The following is a 20,600-nucleotide window of genomic DNA, read 5'->3' as shown; positions in this document are numbered from 1 at the left end:
CAGTTCTTCCTTCCTACTTTGGTCCATATGTCTCAAGGGATTTAGTTTAACTTAGACCACAAAACCATTTTTTGGTTGTCAACCATTTAGACCAATCCACACTGTTTTCAGTGTCATATATTGTCTCGATGTTTCCCCCTAGTCATTTGTTTCTAGGTTGCCTTCCTTGTGGGGGGGGGCGCGTCCGATCACTTTGTTTCCGCCTATTATGGGTGCCTGCATGGACACACAGGTCCAGCTATGTGGGAGCTGGACCTGTCAATATGCGGGCTGCTGGGCGAGCACATTCGCCACACTGGGTCCCTGGATTGACAGTCTTCACAGGGCTCTTTTGAGCCCTCTTGAGTGTCTCTCCCATGTTCCCCGTTATTGCCTGTCGCGGCGTCCCGGTCTCCTTAGTTACGGAGACGCCGCCGCCGGGCATTATGGGGACTGTAGGCCTTTTGTGTGACGCGGGTGCGCGCGCATGCGCTGTTCCGCATCCACTGTCCGCTCACATCCGACGTCGCTAATTAGACGCCGGATGATGAGGGAGATAAAAAGGCGTTCGCCAACACTGCAGGTCTGTCCGCCCTGCCGAGCCCTTGTGAGTCGACATCGCCGTAAGGTCAGTTTATAGAACAAGTGCGGAGTTTGTCCACGCAGACAACGTAGCTGTTCCAACCTTCTCTCCTTCCCTTTTTGTCCAATTCATTTAAATTTAATTTGGTCATTTCTATACCCTAGATTCACTTTCCTTTTTTTCTGGCGGTTCCGCTCGGAACCTGAATGGTGTGGCTCCATTGCTGTCTGCTGTGCGGTACGCTTGGGTTGCTGTTTGCAGAATACAGCTACAATTGAGACTGCATTTTTATGCGATTTTGGTAAGCAAGATTCATTTTAATGGATTAAAAGCTACTTTTTGAGCATAATGCCCAACCAATTCCCTTTTCTTTCTTCCTCTTGCTCTGCTTTAGGGCTCTTTTTATACATCTGAATATTTTTCTTTTTTCTTTTTGTGCTTTACCCCATTACAATCAAGATCAATTCACGGGCTTCTAGAAATAATTTCAAGGACCCTTTTCTGGGTAATTTCCAGTTCCCCATGTGTAACACATGATACACCTAACTCAGCACAGGTATGTTTTGAATTTATTCCTTATTGTAATGGACTTTTTCAATCTATTAATTACCCTAATTTCTATGGAAGCTTTTTCAAGCTCCTTGTAAAAATGGTAAAATATTAGATTTGCCTGTTCGCTTATTTTGTCTCCTGCAGTCACCGCATTGGCGGTTATCTCTGATCGGTTCGCTTCCCAATCCCGGGTGGGGTCTTCTTCTTAGGGATTAGACGCATCTGTTTTAGATTGGTAGGTATTATTAATTTATACTTTCCAATGACACACACATACTATTTGTTTTACTCTGTATTGATTGGTCCCTTGAGACACCTGGGCAATGCTGAGGACTAAGAGTGTGCTTTTGTATATGACCGTCTCCATTAATGCTGTTTTGTTTTTCTCTATTCGTAGTGAACCTTTTCTGTATTTTAAACAAAACAATTTCTCTTCCACCAATTATTGGCTCCCCTGAAGAAGCCTAACAATAGGCGAAACATGTCGGGAATTTTCCATCTGAACTGCCAAGAATATGGTTATTCAAACTAATTGTTGGATTTTATATATTGCTCTGTATGCCAGCCAATATATGTATATTGTTAAATTTGATCTTTTTGTATTCTCTTGATCGCTTTTACTACATTTAATAAAATATTCTTTTTTATCTAAACATCTATATACTTTTTTCTAACCATTACTAGCACCGTAACAGTCCCGCCCTTCTCCTTCCGTTCCTGTCATTATATTTTCTTCACAGTGCATTAATTAGTGATGTCCTTGGAAATGTCACATTCCTTTTTTCTCTGGTTAATTGGCAATATTTACCAGAGAAAGGCAATATTCCCCTCACTTATAGCCCGATTACTGAATTTAATTTTACTGTATTTTTTTTTACTATTAGGGGAGGGAAGCTTTTGAAAAATTTTACCAGGTCTTGGTCTCACAAAGCTTGGCAACCGCTGGTCTAATGACATTGCAGCAGCCTTAGACAGTCTTCTTGTACCATTTTGAGAAGAAATATAAATCAGACACATTGAGAAACCTTTTCAAATTGCTATTCTTTCCTTTATGTTTTTTACAAAAGTCCATACAACCATTTGAGAAGCACCTCAAGCCATATACATAGTGTTATAATCTCATTCCATTACATTACATTATCGTGTATATATATATTTTTTAAATAACCATCATTACATTGTTCTGCATCCTACGTACTTATTTCCTTATAGAAGGGACAACAGAAAACAAACAAGAAAAACAACACCTGAGGATTACCCCTTGTTTTCCTGTCTCCGAGACATATCAAGATACAAGAGGAATGACATTTGTCACTGGAACTGGTCTTCCCAGTGGATAATATCCCCTCACCTCTCGTTCTGGTGGGAAAGATTGCTTTTAACCTTGGTGACAATGGTTGAAGTAGGGACACAGGTAGTAATGCAAACCCCTCCCTACTATACAAAATGTTTTGGCTATAGGTACACTTTATAGCTAAATATATTGTTATCATCATGTTGAAACTCCAAAAACATAATGGCTGTGCATGTGGTACATGTTTGGACAAGTTGTCAATTATATGATTCAAAATGTGTAGTCCAGTGTATCATACTTTAGATGATTACCTTGATTCAAGCTCACAAGCTCACAGGATGAATAAGATTCTGTATAAAATCAGAGCTAAGCTGATTGATGTTGATTCATTGTACAACAGCAGGAAAACTAAGAGCCATTGAAGAACTATACAAGACAAAAAGATTCAAGTAATTGTACCTGTCTTTTTCAGCCAAAATGAACTTCTCAAAATGCAAGTGCAATTTCTGTCCTCCCGGTGCATCAATCGTCCACGCACAGAAGAGATTGTTGCTATAGTTACTTGGGAAGTTAGGGGAAAGTACTCGTCCAACAGTGGCATTTTGTATTCTTCCTCCACATGGGGCTAAAAGCATAATGAAATTATATTTATGATGTACATTTTTAGAAAATAAAACCCAAAAACATGGATATAGCAAGGTGGAACCTAAGGCATGCAGCTAAAGACACTATCGAAACACATGTATGCTTACCAGGTTCCCCGGCAAAAGATTTATCCAATTATAAATTATTATCTAAAATCTTATTATTAACACATCTTTGCCACACCTCGGAATCAAGCAGATGTTATATGTATACAACTATATATTTATGGTCAAAGCCCTATGACCGATACGGATATAAACAAATAGACTTTACCATAAGATTAACAACATGAAATGGGCCTGAAGTGTGCCCTGGTCTCATGGTCGGTATACCAAAATAAGGGGGCATACCCTAGATTAGAAATTAATATTTGTGAAGAGAAATGAATTTGAGAAATGCCCTGAAAAGGGGATGGGAGGGTGGGTGCCACGCACCGGAAACCGACAAAGACCCCAGGCGAGCGGGCTGGTTAAATACCCTCCGGGCTCCTCCCATAAATTCAGGCCACCACACTGGCCTTCCTACTTATGGTCAAAGCCCTATGGCCGATACGGATATAAACAAATAGACTTTACCATAAGATTAACAACATGAAATGGACCTGAAGTGTGCCCTGGTCTCATGGTCGGTATACCAAAATAAGGGGGCAAAAACATTCAGGTAGGGGTGTAGTTTTGTTAGTTTTAGCTTAATTAGTTGAGCAAGTTTGGTGAATGCTTGTGCCATTTCCATCCGAGGATTGGGGATGTACCGGGCGAGGTAGGCAGGGTTCCAACTGCTTAGACTCTCAATGACGTGACTTGGGACCCATGCCAACATGCTGCCAAGGGTGCTCAAATACTAAAGAGTGACCACGGTATGGACCGGGGTTGAGGTGTAGGCTGCGTAGAAGAACCCCATGTGTTTGGGAAACTGGCAGGTACACAAGTGTTAGCACGAAAAGGCAATAGGGAACTGGAGATTAGGCGTTCCGGTAGGAGTGACAGTAGGTAGTCGAGTATGGTTACTTGACACCAAGCACTGCCTACTCTATAGAAATGGACGTCTATCCTGGAGCCAGATTGCTGGGTTTTAGACACTGCAAGGTGGAGGATGAAATGGTGTTGGTAGCGAGCCAAGTGACGACTATGCCGGACTTGGCCTGCGGGATTGCTGAAGGCCTGGAATGCCCATACAATGGACTTTAAACTGGTGCCCCCAAGATAACTGCAGCGGTCTGCGCAGGAAGGACCCAACCGAGAGCGGTCCAGACCTGGCTTCATCAACAAGGTGTGCCTCGGCCCAGTTGTCGGTGGTGAAAGCCACAGCCTGTCCTGTCCTGACATAACCCCAGATTCAAGAGGCTGTCATGACCGGGTATAGCTTGAAGAGGGAGGAAGTCCAGGTAAACCCGGGGTTTAGGAGTATCCCTGATGCCATGGTTCTGTAACCAGTGGTGGCCAAAAATTGCAGCGAGCCTGTGGGGGCTGTGGCATCCGTCACTACCAGGGGTGACAGGGGCATCGTAGATTGTCTAAACATCGCTACACCAATTCATGCAGTAAGGAACCTTCCGACATAGATAGGTCTGCTATTGACACGGCATCTAAATTAAGGATCTGAGAAGGGTCCTGTGTCCGTGAGAGGAGGACCAGGAGGCGTGACATAAAGATCGACCCTGGGGAATGGCCCGTATTGCCGATTTGAACGTTCGTCAGGTAGTGTCTGTGTAGAACCTGGCTGCCAGTGCTACCAACAATAAATTGGCTAGGCCATGGAAAACCACAAAGGGCCAGGTAGATGGCCGCTTGGATGACTAGACTGGGGAATATGCAAGGATTTTTATATGTCCGTAAAGATGGCAGATGTGATGGGCGTCGTTTGCCGTTGGCTATGGGCGATGCCTCTGGATGCCTCGTAGTGGGGATCTTGCTGTATGGGCCGTAAAGACGGATGGCTCTCCGGGCCCTGTAAGGATAACAAAATGCTGAACGCTGGCTAGGTATATCCTGAGCGTGTTACAGGAAGAAGCCAGTTGCGTGTGTCAATATGATCCTGGTGCAGGACGGAAGTTGCACTCAACTGTCCTAAGGGAGAGACAGACAGACAGGAAACGGTGAGTGGCTTGTAAGGAAAGCCACAGGAGACAAGTGGTCAATTAAGTGCTGCTGAAAACGACGTGTAGCCAGTTTGTGTGCCACTGAGAATGTGCTTGCAAAAGAATGATTGCAAGAAGTTATGCTAAGTCGCGAGCCTTGGCATGATTGCAAAAGTAGTGTTTAAACGTGTACTTGCGACAATTGCGCGGGAGTTTGTCACTGGAGATGTGTTGGTAGTGACTATGAGAAATTCGTGTTACCGCATGTGCTTTGCAAAGACTGCAGGAGTTGTGCTTGAACATGTGTTTGGGTGCGTGCTTGCAACGATTGCAAGATGTTATGCCAAGATACGTGCTTGCAACGATTGCAAGATGATATGTTAGGATGCGTGCCTGCAACGATTGCAAGGAGTCGCACCAGGATGCGTGCTTGCCATGATTGCAAGATGTTATGCTAGGATGCGTGCCTGCAATGATTGCAAGGAGTTATGCCAGGATGCGTGCCTGCAACAATTGCAAGGAGTTATGGTAAGATAGATGGGTAGCCAGGTCGGAAAAGACAGAAGTGCATCCAGTCCTAACCACGAGTCAAACAAATAAAATACCGCACAACCCGACACACCCAATTCTACACCCACAGCTGATCCAGAGGAAGGCAAAAACCCCAGCAGAGCATAGCCCAATTTGCTACAACAGGGGAAAAATTCCTTCCTGATCCCTCGAGAGGCAATCGGATTTACCCTGGATCAACTTTACCTATAAATATAAGTACCCCGTTATAATGTACCTTTAGGAAAGTATCAAGGCTTTTCCTAAAGCAATCTATTGAGCCAGCCAGAACTGCCTGCTAGCAATGATTGCAATAAGTTTGTGCCTGGACATCTGCTTGCAATGATTGCAAGAGGTCTTATGCTCCAATGCATGTTTGCAATGACTGCAAGAGGTCTATGCCTGAATGTGTGCTTGCAACGATTGCAAAAAGTCTACGCTTGGATGCGTGCTTGCAATGACTGCAAGAAGTCTACACTTGGACGCGTGTTTGCAATGATTGCAAGAAGTCTACACTTGGACGCGTGTTTGCAATGATTGCAAGAAGTCTACACTTGGATGCGTGTTTGCAATGAGTGCAAGAAGTCTATGCTTGTATGCGTACTTGCGACGACTGCAAGACGTCCATGCTTGAATGCGTGCTTGCAACGATTGCAAGAAGTTAATGCTTAATGCGCGCTTGCAACGATTTGCAAGAAGTCTATGCTTGGATTCGTGCTTGCAACGATTGCAAGAAGTCTACGCTTGTATGCGTACTTGCAACGACTGTAAGACGTCCATGCTTGAATGCGTGCTTGCAACGATTGCAAGAAGTCTATGTTTGGATGCGTGCTTGCAATGATTACAAGAAGCCTACACTTGGATGCGTGCTTGCAATGACTGCAAGAAGTCTACGCTTGGATGCGTGTTCGCAACAATTGCAGGAAGTGTACGCTTGTATGCGTACTTGCACCAACTGCAAGATGTCCATGCTTGACTGCTTGCTTGCAACGATTGCAAGAAGTATATGTTTGGATGCGTGCTTGCAACAATTGCAAGAAGTCTACGCTTGGATGTGTGTTTGCAATGATTTCAAGAAGTCTACGCTTGTGTGCGTACTTGTAACGACTGCAAGGCGTCTATGCTTGAAGGCGTGCTTGCAACTGTTGCCAGAAGTCTACACTTAAATGCGAACTTGCAACGACTGCAAGACATCCATGCTTGAATGTGTGCTTGCAACGATTTGCAAGAAGTCTATGCTTGGATGCATGCTTGCAACGATTGCAAGAAGTCTATGCTTGGATGCGTGTTTGCAAAGATTGCAAGAAGTCTATGCTTGAATGCATGCTTGCAACGATTGCGAGAAGTCTGTGCCTGGGAATGTGTTTGCAATGATTGCAGGGAGTGTATGCTTAGGTGCGCGCTAGCAGCGATTTTGCAAGACGTTGTTTCTAGGATGTGTATGGAATGAATCCGATATGAATCGGTCGTACGAATGAAAACAACTGGAGCACGCCGGAACGAATCGGTGCATGTCAGATGCGACCGACTCGAATCGGGGCATGGTATATGACGGTCAATTTAATGGGAAAAAAAAAAAACCTGTTATGATAGAGGCATAAGCCGGTCATGCCGTGACTGTGACTGAAGATGAACCGGACTCTGGAGCATGCACTGAAATGAGGCTAAAGCACTGGGGCACGCCGTAACGAATCGGTGCATGTATGCAATTGGATTCGAAACGGAGCGCGGTACGTGTTGGTGAAATTAATTTTGATTGCCATGACAGAGGCACGAATCGATCATGTCGCTGTTGCGACTATCCATTAATCGTGCATGCTCTGAAGCATGTACTGAAATGTGGCTGAAATACCTGGGGCGCGCCGAGACAAATTAGCGCACGATGCGACTGGATTCGTGTCGGAGCGTGATACGTGACAGTGAAATGATTTCCCATGACAGAGTCATGAATCAGAGAACCGAAAACTGCGACCGATAATGAATCCTGACTCTGGAGCATGTACTGAAATGAGGCCGTGACCAACTGGGGCACATCGAAACGAATCTGTGCATGACGGATGCGACTAGATTCGAATAGGAGCGCGGTAAGTGACAGTGAAATGAGTGACAAAGTTTGCCATGACAGAGGCCCGAACCGGTCGTGCCGCGATTGCGAGTGACAACGAACGGGACTCTGGAGCATGTACTGAAATGAGGCCGAAAAAATACCTGGGGCACGCCGGGACGAATTGGTGCATCGTAGATGCGACTGGATTCGTATCGGAACGTGATACGTGACAGTGAAATGATTTCCCATGACAGAGGCACGAATTGGTGCGCCGCAACCTGCGACTGACAACGAACGGGACTCTGGAGCATGTACTGAAATGAGGCCGAAAATACCTGGGGCCGTCCGGACGAATCGATGCACGGGGATGCGACCGGATTCGAACTGAACGTACTACGTGACAATGAAATGTTTCCCATGATAGAGCTATGAATCGGAGAGGACGCAACCTGCGACCGCCAACGAACGGGCTCTAGAGCATGTACCGAAATGAGGCCAACGCAACTGGGACACGTCGATCGAACCTGTGCGTTTTGAGAAAAGCGACTGGTTTCGATTCGAACGTAATAGGTGAGGTGAAATGACTCCCATGACAGAGACCCGGGTCGATTAGCAACGAGCGGGCTCTGGAGCATGTACCGAAATGAGGCCGAGCAACTAGGGGCACACCGGAACGAATCGCCGCATTTAGGGATGCGACTGGATTCGAATCGGAGCGCAGTGCGTGACAGAAATGAGTGAAATGATGAAATGACCTACGTGAGCCAGCTATGGCAGAGGTACGAGTCGTTGTGCCGTGAGATACGACTGTCAACGATTTGACTGTGGAACACGGCAACGAGACTATAACAAGTTACTAAAACAGTGCAGTTTTTCCTACAAGCAATATCTACCGAAATGACGCCCGTGAAATGAAGGGTGCTGCGAAAATAGTGCGTTTTGAGTGATAACCACCTGGTATCATAACGAACGATTCGATATTTCAGGTTTTAACGACACTCAAAAATAGAACAGGAAGGTCAATCGAGACCCTTACCTGCGGCAGTCTAGCCGGCGACGTTTGTACAAACGAACGGGAAACGTAAACCACGAGATTCTAGTAGAGAGACGTTTTGTCCGAGCGGCAACGAAACACGAGCAGTCGGCCTAGTGACGTAGTGCCGCGCACCGGAAACCGACAAAGACCACAGGCGAGCGGGCTGGTTAAATACCCTCCGGGCTCCTCCCATAAATTCAGGCCACCACACTGGGCTTCCTACATATAGATACATCTATCTATATATATATATCTATATACTGTATATATGAAAAATGGCTGTGATCCACAGAAACATTGCATTTCAATTAAACTCAGTGTGCTTCTACACTGATTCTGCTGAAGATTCCTACAAGTTCCTGATTATAATACATTCATTTTTTTTGTTTGTTTTTTATATACAGTATATCCGACTAAATAGAGGATGCAGTAACAAATCTGTATTTGCAAAACCCACTGTGGTTTTATGCAAGTATGCTAAATAGAAAGGTACAGACCACCGGGTTTGGTGTCTTAATCCTTCCTCAGTTATATATTATCAAAGAGAAAACATGTGATCCCTCTGATTCCAAACATCTATTTTCAAAGTGTTTACAAAGTTTCCAAAGCCCCACAGACGTATCTGCAAAATAACTCAAATAAACAGTTGTAAGACCCTTGGAATCGCATGTTTCTTCTTTGTTACTGTATAACTGATTTTATATGTCATTATGCTATACCTGTAGCCTTGAGTAAGGGTAGCCATGCCAGAAATTGCTCAGTATATATGTTTTGACCATGCAATAAACTCACATGTACAGTGGTGTGAAAAAGTGTTTGCCCCCTTCCTCATTTCCTGTTCCTTTGCATGTTTGTCACACTTAAGTGTTTCGGAACATCAAACCAATTTAAACAATAGTCAAGGACAACACAAGTAAACACAAAATGCAATTTGTAAATGAAGGTGTTTATTATTAAAGGTGAAAAAAAATCCAAACCATCATGGCCCTGTGTGAAAAAGTGATTGCCCCCTAAACCTAATAACTGGTTGGGCCACCCTTAGCAGCAACAACTGCAACCAAGCGTTTGCGATAACGTGCAATGAGGCTTTTACAGCGTCCTGGAGGAATTTTGGCCCACTCATCTTTGCAGAATTGTCCTAATTCAGTTACATTAGAGGGTTTTCGAGCATGAACGGCCTTTTTAAGGTCATACCACAACATCTCAATAGGATTCAGGTCAGGACTTTGGCTAGGCCACTCCAAAGTCTTCATTTTGTTTTTCTTCAGCCATTCGGTGGTGGACTTGCTGGTGTGTTTAGGATCATTGTCCTGCTGCAGAACCCAAGTTCGTTTCAGCTTGAGTACACGAACAGATGGTCGGACATTCTCCTTCAGGATCTCTTGGTAGACAGCAGAATTCATAGTTCCTTTTATCACGGCAAGTCTTCCAGGTCCTGAAGCAGCAAAACAGCCCCAGACCATCACACTACCACCACCATATTTTACTGTTGGTATAATGTTCTTTTTCTGAAATGCAGTGTTCCTTCTACGCCAGATATACTTGGACACACACCTTCCAAAGAGTTCCACTTTTGTCTCATCGGTCCACAGAATGTTGTCCCAAAAGTCTTGGGGATCATCAAGATGTGTTGTGGAGAAATTGAGACGAGCTTTGATGTTCTTTTTGCTCAGCAGTGGTTTTCTCCTTGGAACTCTGCCATGCAGGCCATTTTTGCCCAGTCTTTTCCTGATGGTGGAGGCATGAACGCTGACCTTAACTGAGGCAAGTGAGGCCTGCAGTTCCTTGGACGTTGTTGTGGGGTCTTTTGTGACCTCTTGGATGAGTCGTCGCTGCGCTCTTGGGGTAATTTTGGGCGGCCGGCCACTCCTGGGAAGGTTCACCACTGTTCCATGTCTTCGCCATTTGTGGATAATGGCTCTCACTGTGGTTCGCTGGATTCCCAAAGCTTTGGAAATGGCTTTATAACCCTTTCCAGACTGATAGATCTCAATTACTTTCTTTCTCAATTGTTCCTGAATTTCTTTGGGTCTCGGCATGATGTGTAGCTTTTAAGGATTTTCTGGTGGACCTTACTGTGTCAAGCAGCTCCTATTTAAGTGATGCCTTGATTGTGAACAGGTGTGGCAATAATCAGGCCTGGGTGTGGCTAGAGAAATTGAACTCAGGTGTGGACAACCACAGTTATAGTATGTTTTAACAAGGGGGGCAATCACTTTTTCACACAGGGCCATGATGGTTTGGATTTTTTTTCACCTTAAATAATAAACACCTTCATTTACAAATTGCATTTTGTGTTTACTTGTGTTGTCCTTGACTATTGTTTAAATTGGTTTGATGTTCCGAAACACTTAAGTGTGACAAACATGCAAAGGAACAGGAAATGAGGAAGGGGGCAAACACTTTTTCACACCACTGTATTTTGCAAAGATGGATGTGGATTTTTAGCTGTTGTCTTGAAATTCCACTTCAAGAAGATTACGGTAGGTGGAATTCGAGCAATAATCTGCCAGACTAATAATCATTGTGAAGACAATGCTTCCTTTTAAGTGAAAATGATCTCCAGTGTTCAGACAGCTGCCTCTATCTTTCTAAATTCTCTACAATGCTGGACTGAGTTATCCCTTTTCCCACTGCTATCCATATCTCCCTCTATACTCTATATTTATGCCCCTGCTCATGCACTTTGTTTATGAACAATAAATAAGGGTTAGGCTTATCATTGAGGTAAGGTATTTTTACAGTAAGCCTTAGGCCGCGTACACACGCGCGGACTGTTCGCCCAACTTTGTCCGCTGAACAGTGTTTGGGCGGACAGTCCGCTCGTGTGTGGGCTTTCAGCGGACAGTTTCAGCGGACAGTTGGACGGACAAGGTTTTTCGGAAATTCCGTAAAACTGTCCGCTGAAACCTTGTTTCAGCGAACAGTCCGCTCGTGTGTAGGCTTGTTCGTCAAACAAAGTTGCGCACATGCTCAGAAAGGATTTTCACGCCGAAAGCTATAATGCAGTGTATAGGACGTCGTATTTTTCGTCCCGTCGTACGTGCCGTTCACGTCATCGCGCACGGTTTCAGCAAACTGTTCGTCCGTCGTGTGTGGCCATGTCCGTCCATGCTAAGTTTGAGCGGACTGTTTGCCGAAACTGTTGGACGGACAAAGTTGGGCGAACAGTCCGCGCGTGTGTACGCGGCCTAAGGGTCAGATTTATCATGAATGTATTCTGGAACAGGTCTAGAAATGTTTAAAGACCATTGCATGCTTAAGAACAGCAAAAACACCTTATACCCCATCTCTGTTGACTTCATTAAATCATTTTGTGGAGGTATTCTAATTATTGCCTACATTTCAGAAAATTATGCTCATCCCTACTGTCAAGTTCTGATTTTCCAAGTAGTGCCATCCTTCATTTCTTTTCAAACTATGTTTTAATTCTAATGAATGTTTCTATCTGTGGCTTACAGCTTCCTTGGCAGTTCAGTGTATTTATGTGAAATGTCTTAGTAGTTGCAAGGTAAGCAGGTTGAACGGGCCAACCCAAAATGTTTTTTGCTCAGTCACAACTTGTAGTTTACGGGGAATTCTAAGTAATTCTTTATTCATATGGGGATATAATAATGGCATTCCTGAGTTCCTAAGGAAACCTCTAGAGGACCTCTCCAAACAGATGGCAAACTGGTTCCAATATAATAGAATAACTGCTCCCCTCTGAGATGCTCCCAGCCTGCCAATATCCTCACCCACTGTTTCAGGAAAGCCCAGAAACTGCATCCACAGTCTCATCGTTTTGTTCATTACCCATAATTCATCACTCTAAATGAAGACAGGTATGTACAGGTATGTACAGCAGATTGCCCAGTACACTTCTCCACAATAGTATTATACAATGTCAGTAAAAGTGGAGCTAACATTTTAACTTCACACTCCCTCTTTCCATAACTTGTGAACAGCACGTCCATGCAGCTAGACACTCTCCCAACACAGTATTTCTCTATGATATCATAGAATACTCCATGGACTATGCTGGTTCTAGATAATAATAATAATAATAATCATAATAACATTATCTGACAGGTTTTATAGTCACTGAATGTTCTTTTTTTCCAACTCAGGATATGGTTTTGTATGTAATCACTTAATTATTTCTGCTTCATAATCCTTCCTTTCCAGCTTCCAGCTTAGTGGAGAAGCTGGACAATTAAAAAGTTGATTTGCAAGCCATCTTTATTTATTTCTTTTAAATGACTATATTCAAAGTGCTTTATTTGCTTATTTGTGTCTAGTGCGGGAGGATTTAAATGTACGTACAGTATTTTCTGTACTTTCCATAAGGTTGGTATAGCCTGCCTATACATTATTAAGTTGTATCTGCACCTTTTGTGCACTTAAGCCTCGTACACACGGTTGGATTTTCCAACGGAAATTATGTAATGACAGGCTGTTGGCGGAAAATCTGACTGTTTGTATGCTCCATCAGACAATTGTTGTCGGATTTTCCACGGACAAATGTTGGATGGCAGGCTTTAAAATTTTATGTGGACAAATGTCTGTTGTCGGATTTTCCAAGCGTGTGTACACAAGTCCGTCAGACAAAAGTCCAAAGTACAAACACGCATGCTCAGAAGCAAGGACGAGCCAGAAGCGGTCGGTCTTGTAAACTCGCATTCATAATGGAGAATTAACATTTGTGACAGGGCAAATTATGAAATCTCAAAATGCAGAGCACCTTCTCTTCTTCTTTAATGGGATAATAATGAAGCTGCTTTGCTGGTGATACTGATGGAGTTCCGCCAAATGTATTTTCAAAGGCTTTTTTTTCTAGTGATATCAAGAATAATATTATTATGCTTGTTTTTTGGTTTTTTTTTATGCAAGTTACCACGACACTATTATTCCGTAGTTTTTAAGATCAAAGATACAACTATGTTGGTGTCCCTTGTTAATTTCCCATTGTATTTTTTAAAATGTAACTGCCTACTCCCAAACTGTCATTTGAAGTAAAACACATAGCCAAATATTATTCTATACAATTTTTTTTATTGTGCATTAAAAAAAGAATACAAGTAAAATTATACATGCTATCTGCCAATAGAACTTAACCAAAACGTGTATTCTATGCATCCAAAAATCTGGAAAATATACTAAATCAAATCATTATTCAACCAAAAAATAAAATAAAAGACTCATACATGTGTCCTGCTTCTTAATATAGGGGGTCAACAATGCCAAGAGTTGGTGAAAGCAGGGGTCTATCATCTGGAAATAATTCCAAAAATCATCCGGATTATTATCCTGGAGCTCCTGCAGCAGAGGCATATGACATAATTGGTCACTATTAATAAAGCAACCAATTTTTGGTCCAAGAAATCCTCCTCCTCCTGTTCCTGGGAAGCGATAACTCCAAGGACAATAATAAATAACACATTATTTCCTCTGATTCCGCAACATGGCTGGTTGACTTTAAGCCTCGTGCACACGATCAGACTCTGACTTTTGTAAAAAATACAATGTAAACTTAACAAGGGACACCAACATAGTTGTATCTTTGATTTTCAAAACTACGGGACAATGGTGTTGTGGTAACTTGCAGCAAATAATAAAAAAAAACAAAAAAAAAAAACAAGCATAATAATATTATTCTTGATATCATTAGAAAAAAAAAAGCCTTTGAAAATACGTTTGGCAGAACTCCATCAGTATCACAAAAACAGCTTCATTATTAACCAATTAAAGAAGAGAATGTGTGCTGAATTTTGAGATTTCATAATTTGCCGCGTAATGATTTTTAATTCTCCATTACAAACGCTAGTCCGACCGATTCCAGCTTTCCTTGCTTCCAAGCATGCGTGTTTGTACTTTGGACTTTTGTCCGACGGACTTGTGTACACACGCTGGGAAAATCTGACAACAGATTTTCCAAGCGGAAATGTTTAAATCTTACCATCCAACATTTGTCCGCAGAAAATCCGACAACAATTGTCCAATGGAGCAATTGATTTTCCGCCAACACAATTCCCATTGGAAAGTCCGAACTTGGGTACAAGGCTTTACACTCAATTTGTAACCTCCCTTGTGGTGGAAGGTGCACATCAATGCAATTAAAGATAGAAAACTACAAATCTAAATGTATATTGCAGAGTAAACATGCAGGCATTTCTTAGTTACAGCTATCAAATGTACGCAAGTATTGTTTTTGTTAATGATTGAAATTAACAGTGTTAACAAAATGACAGAATTGGTATTTTAACATCTTTGCCAAGCTCTTTTATTTCTCGTTAGGTATGTCCATGAACTGCCAAAGTAATTAACTGATATTAAAGGAAACTTTCTGTAGAACATTTTTTAACTGGATGAAATGGGCAGTGGTTCATTTGTGTTCATTTCAATGTCTTAAGAAATGATAGATAATATTTACTCAATTATTTGAGTATTTTAATTAGATCTTTTTGAACATCACTTCGTGAAAGCAATTTCAGTATTTTTTCAAAATGTTAATTTTATGATTATATGTACAGTAAAATTTATATGTGCAAACCCCCAGGGTGCTAATGTAACCAAGGGTCCCTGTTTATGCACAGGTGTTAAGAAGCGTTTATAGCAGGTGCACTGTGTTAACATGAATTCACACCCATTTACTGCTTGATCTCATAAAAAATGCTGTTTGGGAGAAAATGACAGGGAGAACCATACTATTTGAGAGTGTGAAAGTCAGGTAAGCAATATTATTACCAGATAAAATTGTAGGCTAGAAAGCTAGGTTTTTTTAATTTGCTTATGTGGTGTTGCACCCTCCTAGATAGGTGCTAGGATTTGATGGATAGATTTAGTGCTGGCTCACTGTGTTTTGATAGGTAATTTTTTTCTTGCCACACTGTGGTCTGTATGGTTGCAATTGCTGTGTTAGGTAAATTTAGTTGCACACTGCATTTAATGCAACTGCATTTGACTAGTTAGGTCTGCTCAGTGTTCTCAGCTGCTGCTAGTCTGTTTACTCCCTCTGTTGTCCAGAACAACTGTGAGAATGTTATGGATCATAGGTGTGGAACTATGCAGATGGCAGCATGAATATTTATGCAGCCCTGGTCAGTCCCAGGAAGGTGGGCCCTGATGTCATGCTATATTCTTTGAGTACAATGAGCTCTGGGTCTTTCTTTGGATAGGATCAGTCCAGTCTGGAGGGCTTGCTGCCCTCCAGGGCAATGCTGCCCTGTACTTGCTGTCTGTGATGCCTCAGGTGGGCGACCTGAGGGCCTGGGACCCCAGAGATCTGACTGAGAAGCTGTCTGCTGAAGATCTGGTCTGGTATCACTGGAGATACTGTAGGCATTACTTGGAAGTTGGAAGAGGCAACCAGCTGTCCTTGGGCCTTGTTTGAGTACAGATGGTTCTGAGAGATCTTAGACACTTTTGGGCTGCTGCCACCCTTCGGGTGTTTGAGAAAGTCAGATATGGATCTGTTAAAGGGGACACTGGCTGGTGTCCTGAAGAGCTTAGTCCACCCAATCCTCTAATAAGGGGCTCTGATCTGGTGGCTCTAAAGAAAGGAGTGTGTGTTAAACAACTACTACTTCAAAGCTAAGTCCACTGTTTGTTGCAAGCAAGAAATGTTACCATAGCCTTTTTCTACAGAAATAATACATAGTCCTCGACTTCTACATAGTTCTTGTTTTTGGAGTATCCCATTCAGTTTCCTGAACCCTATCCAAGTTCTCCAAAAATAAAAACCACAAAAACAACACTCCTCGACTAGTTATTGAAGAAATGTGTGACTGTGCTTGTGTGCCTGGTTGGAGGAAAAAGATCTGGGGAAGACCTGGGCAATATTTTTGTGTTTCCTAGAGTAGCGCCACAGTTGAATGATTGGGAAAGGTTATGTTGGACTGCACTGCTAAAAACACAAAATCTAGGTGAGAAAACACTTGCAAACTGGCTTGTAGACTTCCCACATGTTCCTGTGTATGCTGTGGGGTTATCTGCTACCATGGCATACCTTTGTTGTTGATTTCCCAAAATACCTGTATGTCATGACCTACCTAGGCAAATGGGCTCCTTGTCACTCCAACGTGGTTTTGAAGAATTGATACACGTAAGGTTCCTGGAGCCTTCCAGCTCATATCCCATGTAACAATGAAAGTGTGCTGTTCCCCCAGCATGCAGATCCATGACTGTCACATCTCCATTATCTGGCCTTCTAGGAAAGCTGCAGCTGAGCATGAAAACTTGAAATACAAATACAGTTACATATAAGCAAGAAAACAGACATAGTAATTCATTATAATAATAAAGGTCTCATTTATTTATCAAATCAACAACAAAAAATGGTGATAATACCTGTGACAATGTGTGCATGTTTTTCTACAGCTTTCCAAAAAATTACAAATAATGCAACTTTTACAAAGCCTTATAAAAAAAGGACATAGTTCTTTTAGCACATTTAGAGAACTCTATGATATTCTGCCAAAATCTATTCTGTATATCCAAAAGCTGCTCTATCCATTTGTCACCTAAATTTCTGCAAGCAATGGTGTTTAAGGAATTTCTTTTAAAGTGTTGATAATAGTTATATTATGGTGTAACATGAAATTCATTAAAGCCCAACTTTGGGTAATTCTCTTAAAAATTATCTTAACCATGTTGCGGGGAACAGAGAGATCTTAGACACTTTTGGGCTGCTGCCACCCTTCGGGTGTTTGAGAAAGTCAGATATGGATCTGTTAAAGGGGAGATTGAAGTGACGTGAAGTAGAAGATTTGGTACTGAAATCATTTTTTCTATGCCCTTTTAACTTAAATAAGCAGTTAAACCTTGCATGGTGGAACTGTTAGGTATGAGTGGAGTTCAATTTTAAAGGAGGTATAGCCAAAGCTCATTTGGCTGTACTTCTCCAATGAATCACAGGAGTGAAATTCGTTTTGCATTCCTGTGACCCATTTCCAGCAGAGAGCAGCTGAAGACCCCTCTCTGCTGACATTACAGTAGTCGTTCCAGGCACCGCACCATCACAACAATGGAAGTTGGGATCCGCCAGTTGCCTGAACTGACACCTGGCTCAGCCTCTTAGCGAGCTTCTGAGAGTCTGAGCCGGCCACTCAGCTTCCTCCACAGCTCAGCGCACCAGGGAGCGAGGAGGAGGCATAGCGGAGAGCTGCTGAGTGACAGTCAGCAGCTTTCTGCTCAGAGAGCTGTCAGAACCGAGCGATTGGCGGTGTTTGATCGCTTGGTTCTCAGTGGCAATGGGGGACAGATGTAACATACTTCTTTTTTAAGGGCTCATTCACACCATACGTTTATAAAAACTGATGGGAAATATTTCACTTGTAGAAATATCAGTTTGCGTGTATGTTTCAGTGAGTTTTTATGCACGATGACATCACTTACAGTATCTCACAAAATTGAGTATACCCCTCACATTTTTGAAAATATTTTATTCTATATTTTCATGTGACAACACTGAAGAAATGACACTTTGCTACAGTGTAAAGTAGTGAATGTACAGTGTACATTTTCTGTACCCTCAAAATAACTCAACATACAGTCATTAATGTCTAAACTGCTGGCAACAAAAGTGAGTACACCCCTAAGTGAAAATGTCCAAATTGGGCCCAAATTGTCAATATTTTGTGTGGCCACCATTATTTCCCAGAACTACCTTAACCCTCTTGGGCATGGAGTTCACCAGAGCTTCACAGGTTACCACTGGAGTCCTCTTCCACTCCTCCATGATGACATCGCGGAGCTGGTGGATGTTAGAGACCTTGTGCTCCTCCACTTTCTGATTGAGGATGCTCAATAGGGATTAGGTCTGGAGACATCCTTGGCCAGTCCTTCACCTTTAACCTTAGCTTCTTTAGCAAGGCAGTAGTTATCTTGGAGGTGTGTTTGGGGTCATTATGTTGGAATACTGCCCTGCAGCCCAGTCTCTGAAGGGAGGGGATCATGCTCTGCTTCAGTATGTCACAGTACACGTTGGCATTCATGGTTTCCTCAATTAAATGTAGCTCCCCCTCATGCCCCAGACCATGACACTCCTACCATCATGCTTGACTGTAGGCAAGACACGCTTGTCTTTGTACTCCTCACTTGGTTGCCGCCACACACGTTTGACACGATCTGAACCAAATAAGTTTATCTCTCATCAGACTACAGGATATGGTTTCAGTAATCCATGTCCTTAATCTGCTAGTCTTCAGCAAACTGTTTGTGGGCTTTCTTGTGCATCATCTTTAGAAAAGGCTTCCTTTTGGGACAACTGCCATGCAGACCAATTTGATGCTGTATGTGGTGTATGATCTGAGCACTGACATGCTGACCCCCCCACCCCTTCAACCTCTTCAGCAATTTTGGCAGCACTCATGCGTCTATTTCCCAAAGACAACCTCTGAATATGACGCTGGGCATGTGCACTCAACTTCTTTGGTCGACCATGGCGAGGCCTGTTCTGAGTGGAACCTGTCCTGTTAAACCGCTGTATGGTCTTGACCACCATGCAGCTCAGTTTCAGGGTCTTGGCAATCTTCTTATAGCCTAGGCCATCTTTATGTAGAGCAAAAGTTCTGTTTTTCAGATCCTCAGAGAGTTCCTTGCCATGAGGTGTCATGTTGAACTTCTGGTGATGAGTATGAGAGTAAGAGTGATAACACCAAATTTAACACACCTGCTCTCCATTCACACCTGACACATTGTAACACTAACGAGTCACATGACACCGGGGAGGGAAATGGCTAATTGGGCCCAATTTAGACATTTTCACTTAGGGGTGTATTCACTTTTGTTGCCAGTGGTTTAGACATTAATGGCTGTGTGTTGAGTTATTTTGAGGGGACAGCAAATTTACATTGTTGTACAAGCTGTACACTCACTGTTTACATTGTAGCAAAGTGCCATTTCTTCAGTGTTGTCACATGAAAAGATAGAATAAAATATTTACAAAAATATGAAGGGCGTACTCACTTGTGTGAGATACTGTATGTGCCCTGTGTTGACATCCCATGTTGCAGAAACGTAGAGAACAATTTTTTTTGTGCTCTTGCAGAACACATGCAGAAAAACTGACATCTCTCCACATGGTGTGAACGAGGTCTAAATATAATTATCATACCAATTAGTTTTTAATTTTTCTTCTTTTTCTAAGGTTCTTGCTTAATTGTTTTAATGAAATCCAGTTTAATAATATTAACAGAATTAGCATGAATAAAACTTAAAGGTAAATTCCAGTTAAAAATATAACAGCATATACAACTTTCACACATGCAATTTTAATGTTATTAAAAATTAACTTTCCATATCAATCTGAGGCTGCTGGAATTTTCCAAAACTGCCAAAAAAAACTGTGCAATATAGAAACTTAGAGGTGTTCTGTACACAGTTGGTACTCACAGAAATGTAATTTTCTGCTTGTGTGATTGGTGCGCCGATTTTTCTCTGCACTAAGATACATATGCAATTTTAGACATTCTTTGCAATAGGTATTTCATTTTTGGTGAGATGCTTCCTTATGCCGTGTACACATGATCAGACTATCCGCCGGACAATCCGCCCGTGTGTGGGCTCCGGGTGACTTTTTTTTCCCAAAAGTCCGGCAGACTTAGAAAGTAGTTTTGACTCAAAAATTGGCTGCTGGACTGCGAGTCCGGTGGACAATCCGGCTGTCTGTGTACTAGTCCACCGGACTTTTGAAATGAATGGACGTTCCCGCACACGGAGGAAAGTCCGTTCATTTTGAACGCGGCTCCAGGTAGCCGGGACTAGCGCAGGAGGTCAATGTAGCCGCCTTTGGTGGCGAGATTGACACATTGCTGGCCCCGTCACATGGTATGGACTTAAAGGGGAAGCCCTACGCTG

The 20,600-nt window shown here is 42.6% G+C and overlaps 1 protein-coding gene and 1 long non-coding RNA gene across 3 annotated transcripts in view; one reads left to right on the top strand and one right to left on the bottom strand.

Moving 5' to 3' along the window:
- Window positions 1-20,600, bottom strand: part of SEZ6L (seizure related 6 homolog like) — a 614,672-nt gene that overhangs the window by 171,455 nt on the left and 422,617 nt on the right. For both annotated transcript variants that reach the window (XM_077461365.1, XM_077461364.1), the window contains 2 exons: window positions 16,793-16,978; window positions 2,868-3,033 (listed from right to left, as the gene is read on the bottom strand). In XM_077461365.1, the coding sequence (XP_077317491.1) occupies window positions 2,868-3,033; window positions 16,793-16,978 (352 nt within the window). The remainder of the gene's footprint in view (window positions 1-2,867; window positions 3,034-16,792; window positions 16,979-20,600) is intronic.
- On the top strand, window positions 415-1,767 carry LOC143940211 (uncharacterized). The gene is made up of 2 exons (XR_013263829.1): window positions 415-1,349; window positions 1,512-1,767. It is a non-coding gene; the product is annotated as an uncharacterized LOC143940211 (long non-coding RNA).

This window comes from Lithobates pipiens, unplaced genomic scaffold (genome assembly GCF_037356315.1).
Source record: "Lithobates pipiens isolate NorthernLeopardFrog02 unplaced genomic scaffold, aLitPip1_a1.2 Scaffold_3, whole genome shotgun sequence".
In the NCBI taxonomy this organism is placed as follows: Eukaryota; Metazoa; Chordata; class Amphibia; order Anura; family Ranidae; genus Lithobates; species Lithobates pipiens.
This window is presented reverse-complemented; position numbering and strand designations above follow the sequence as displayed.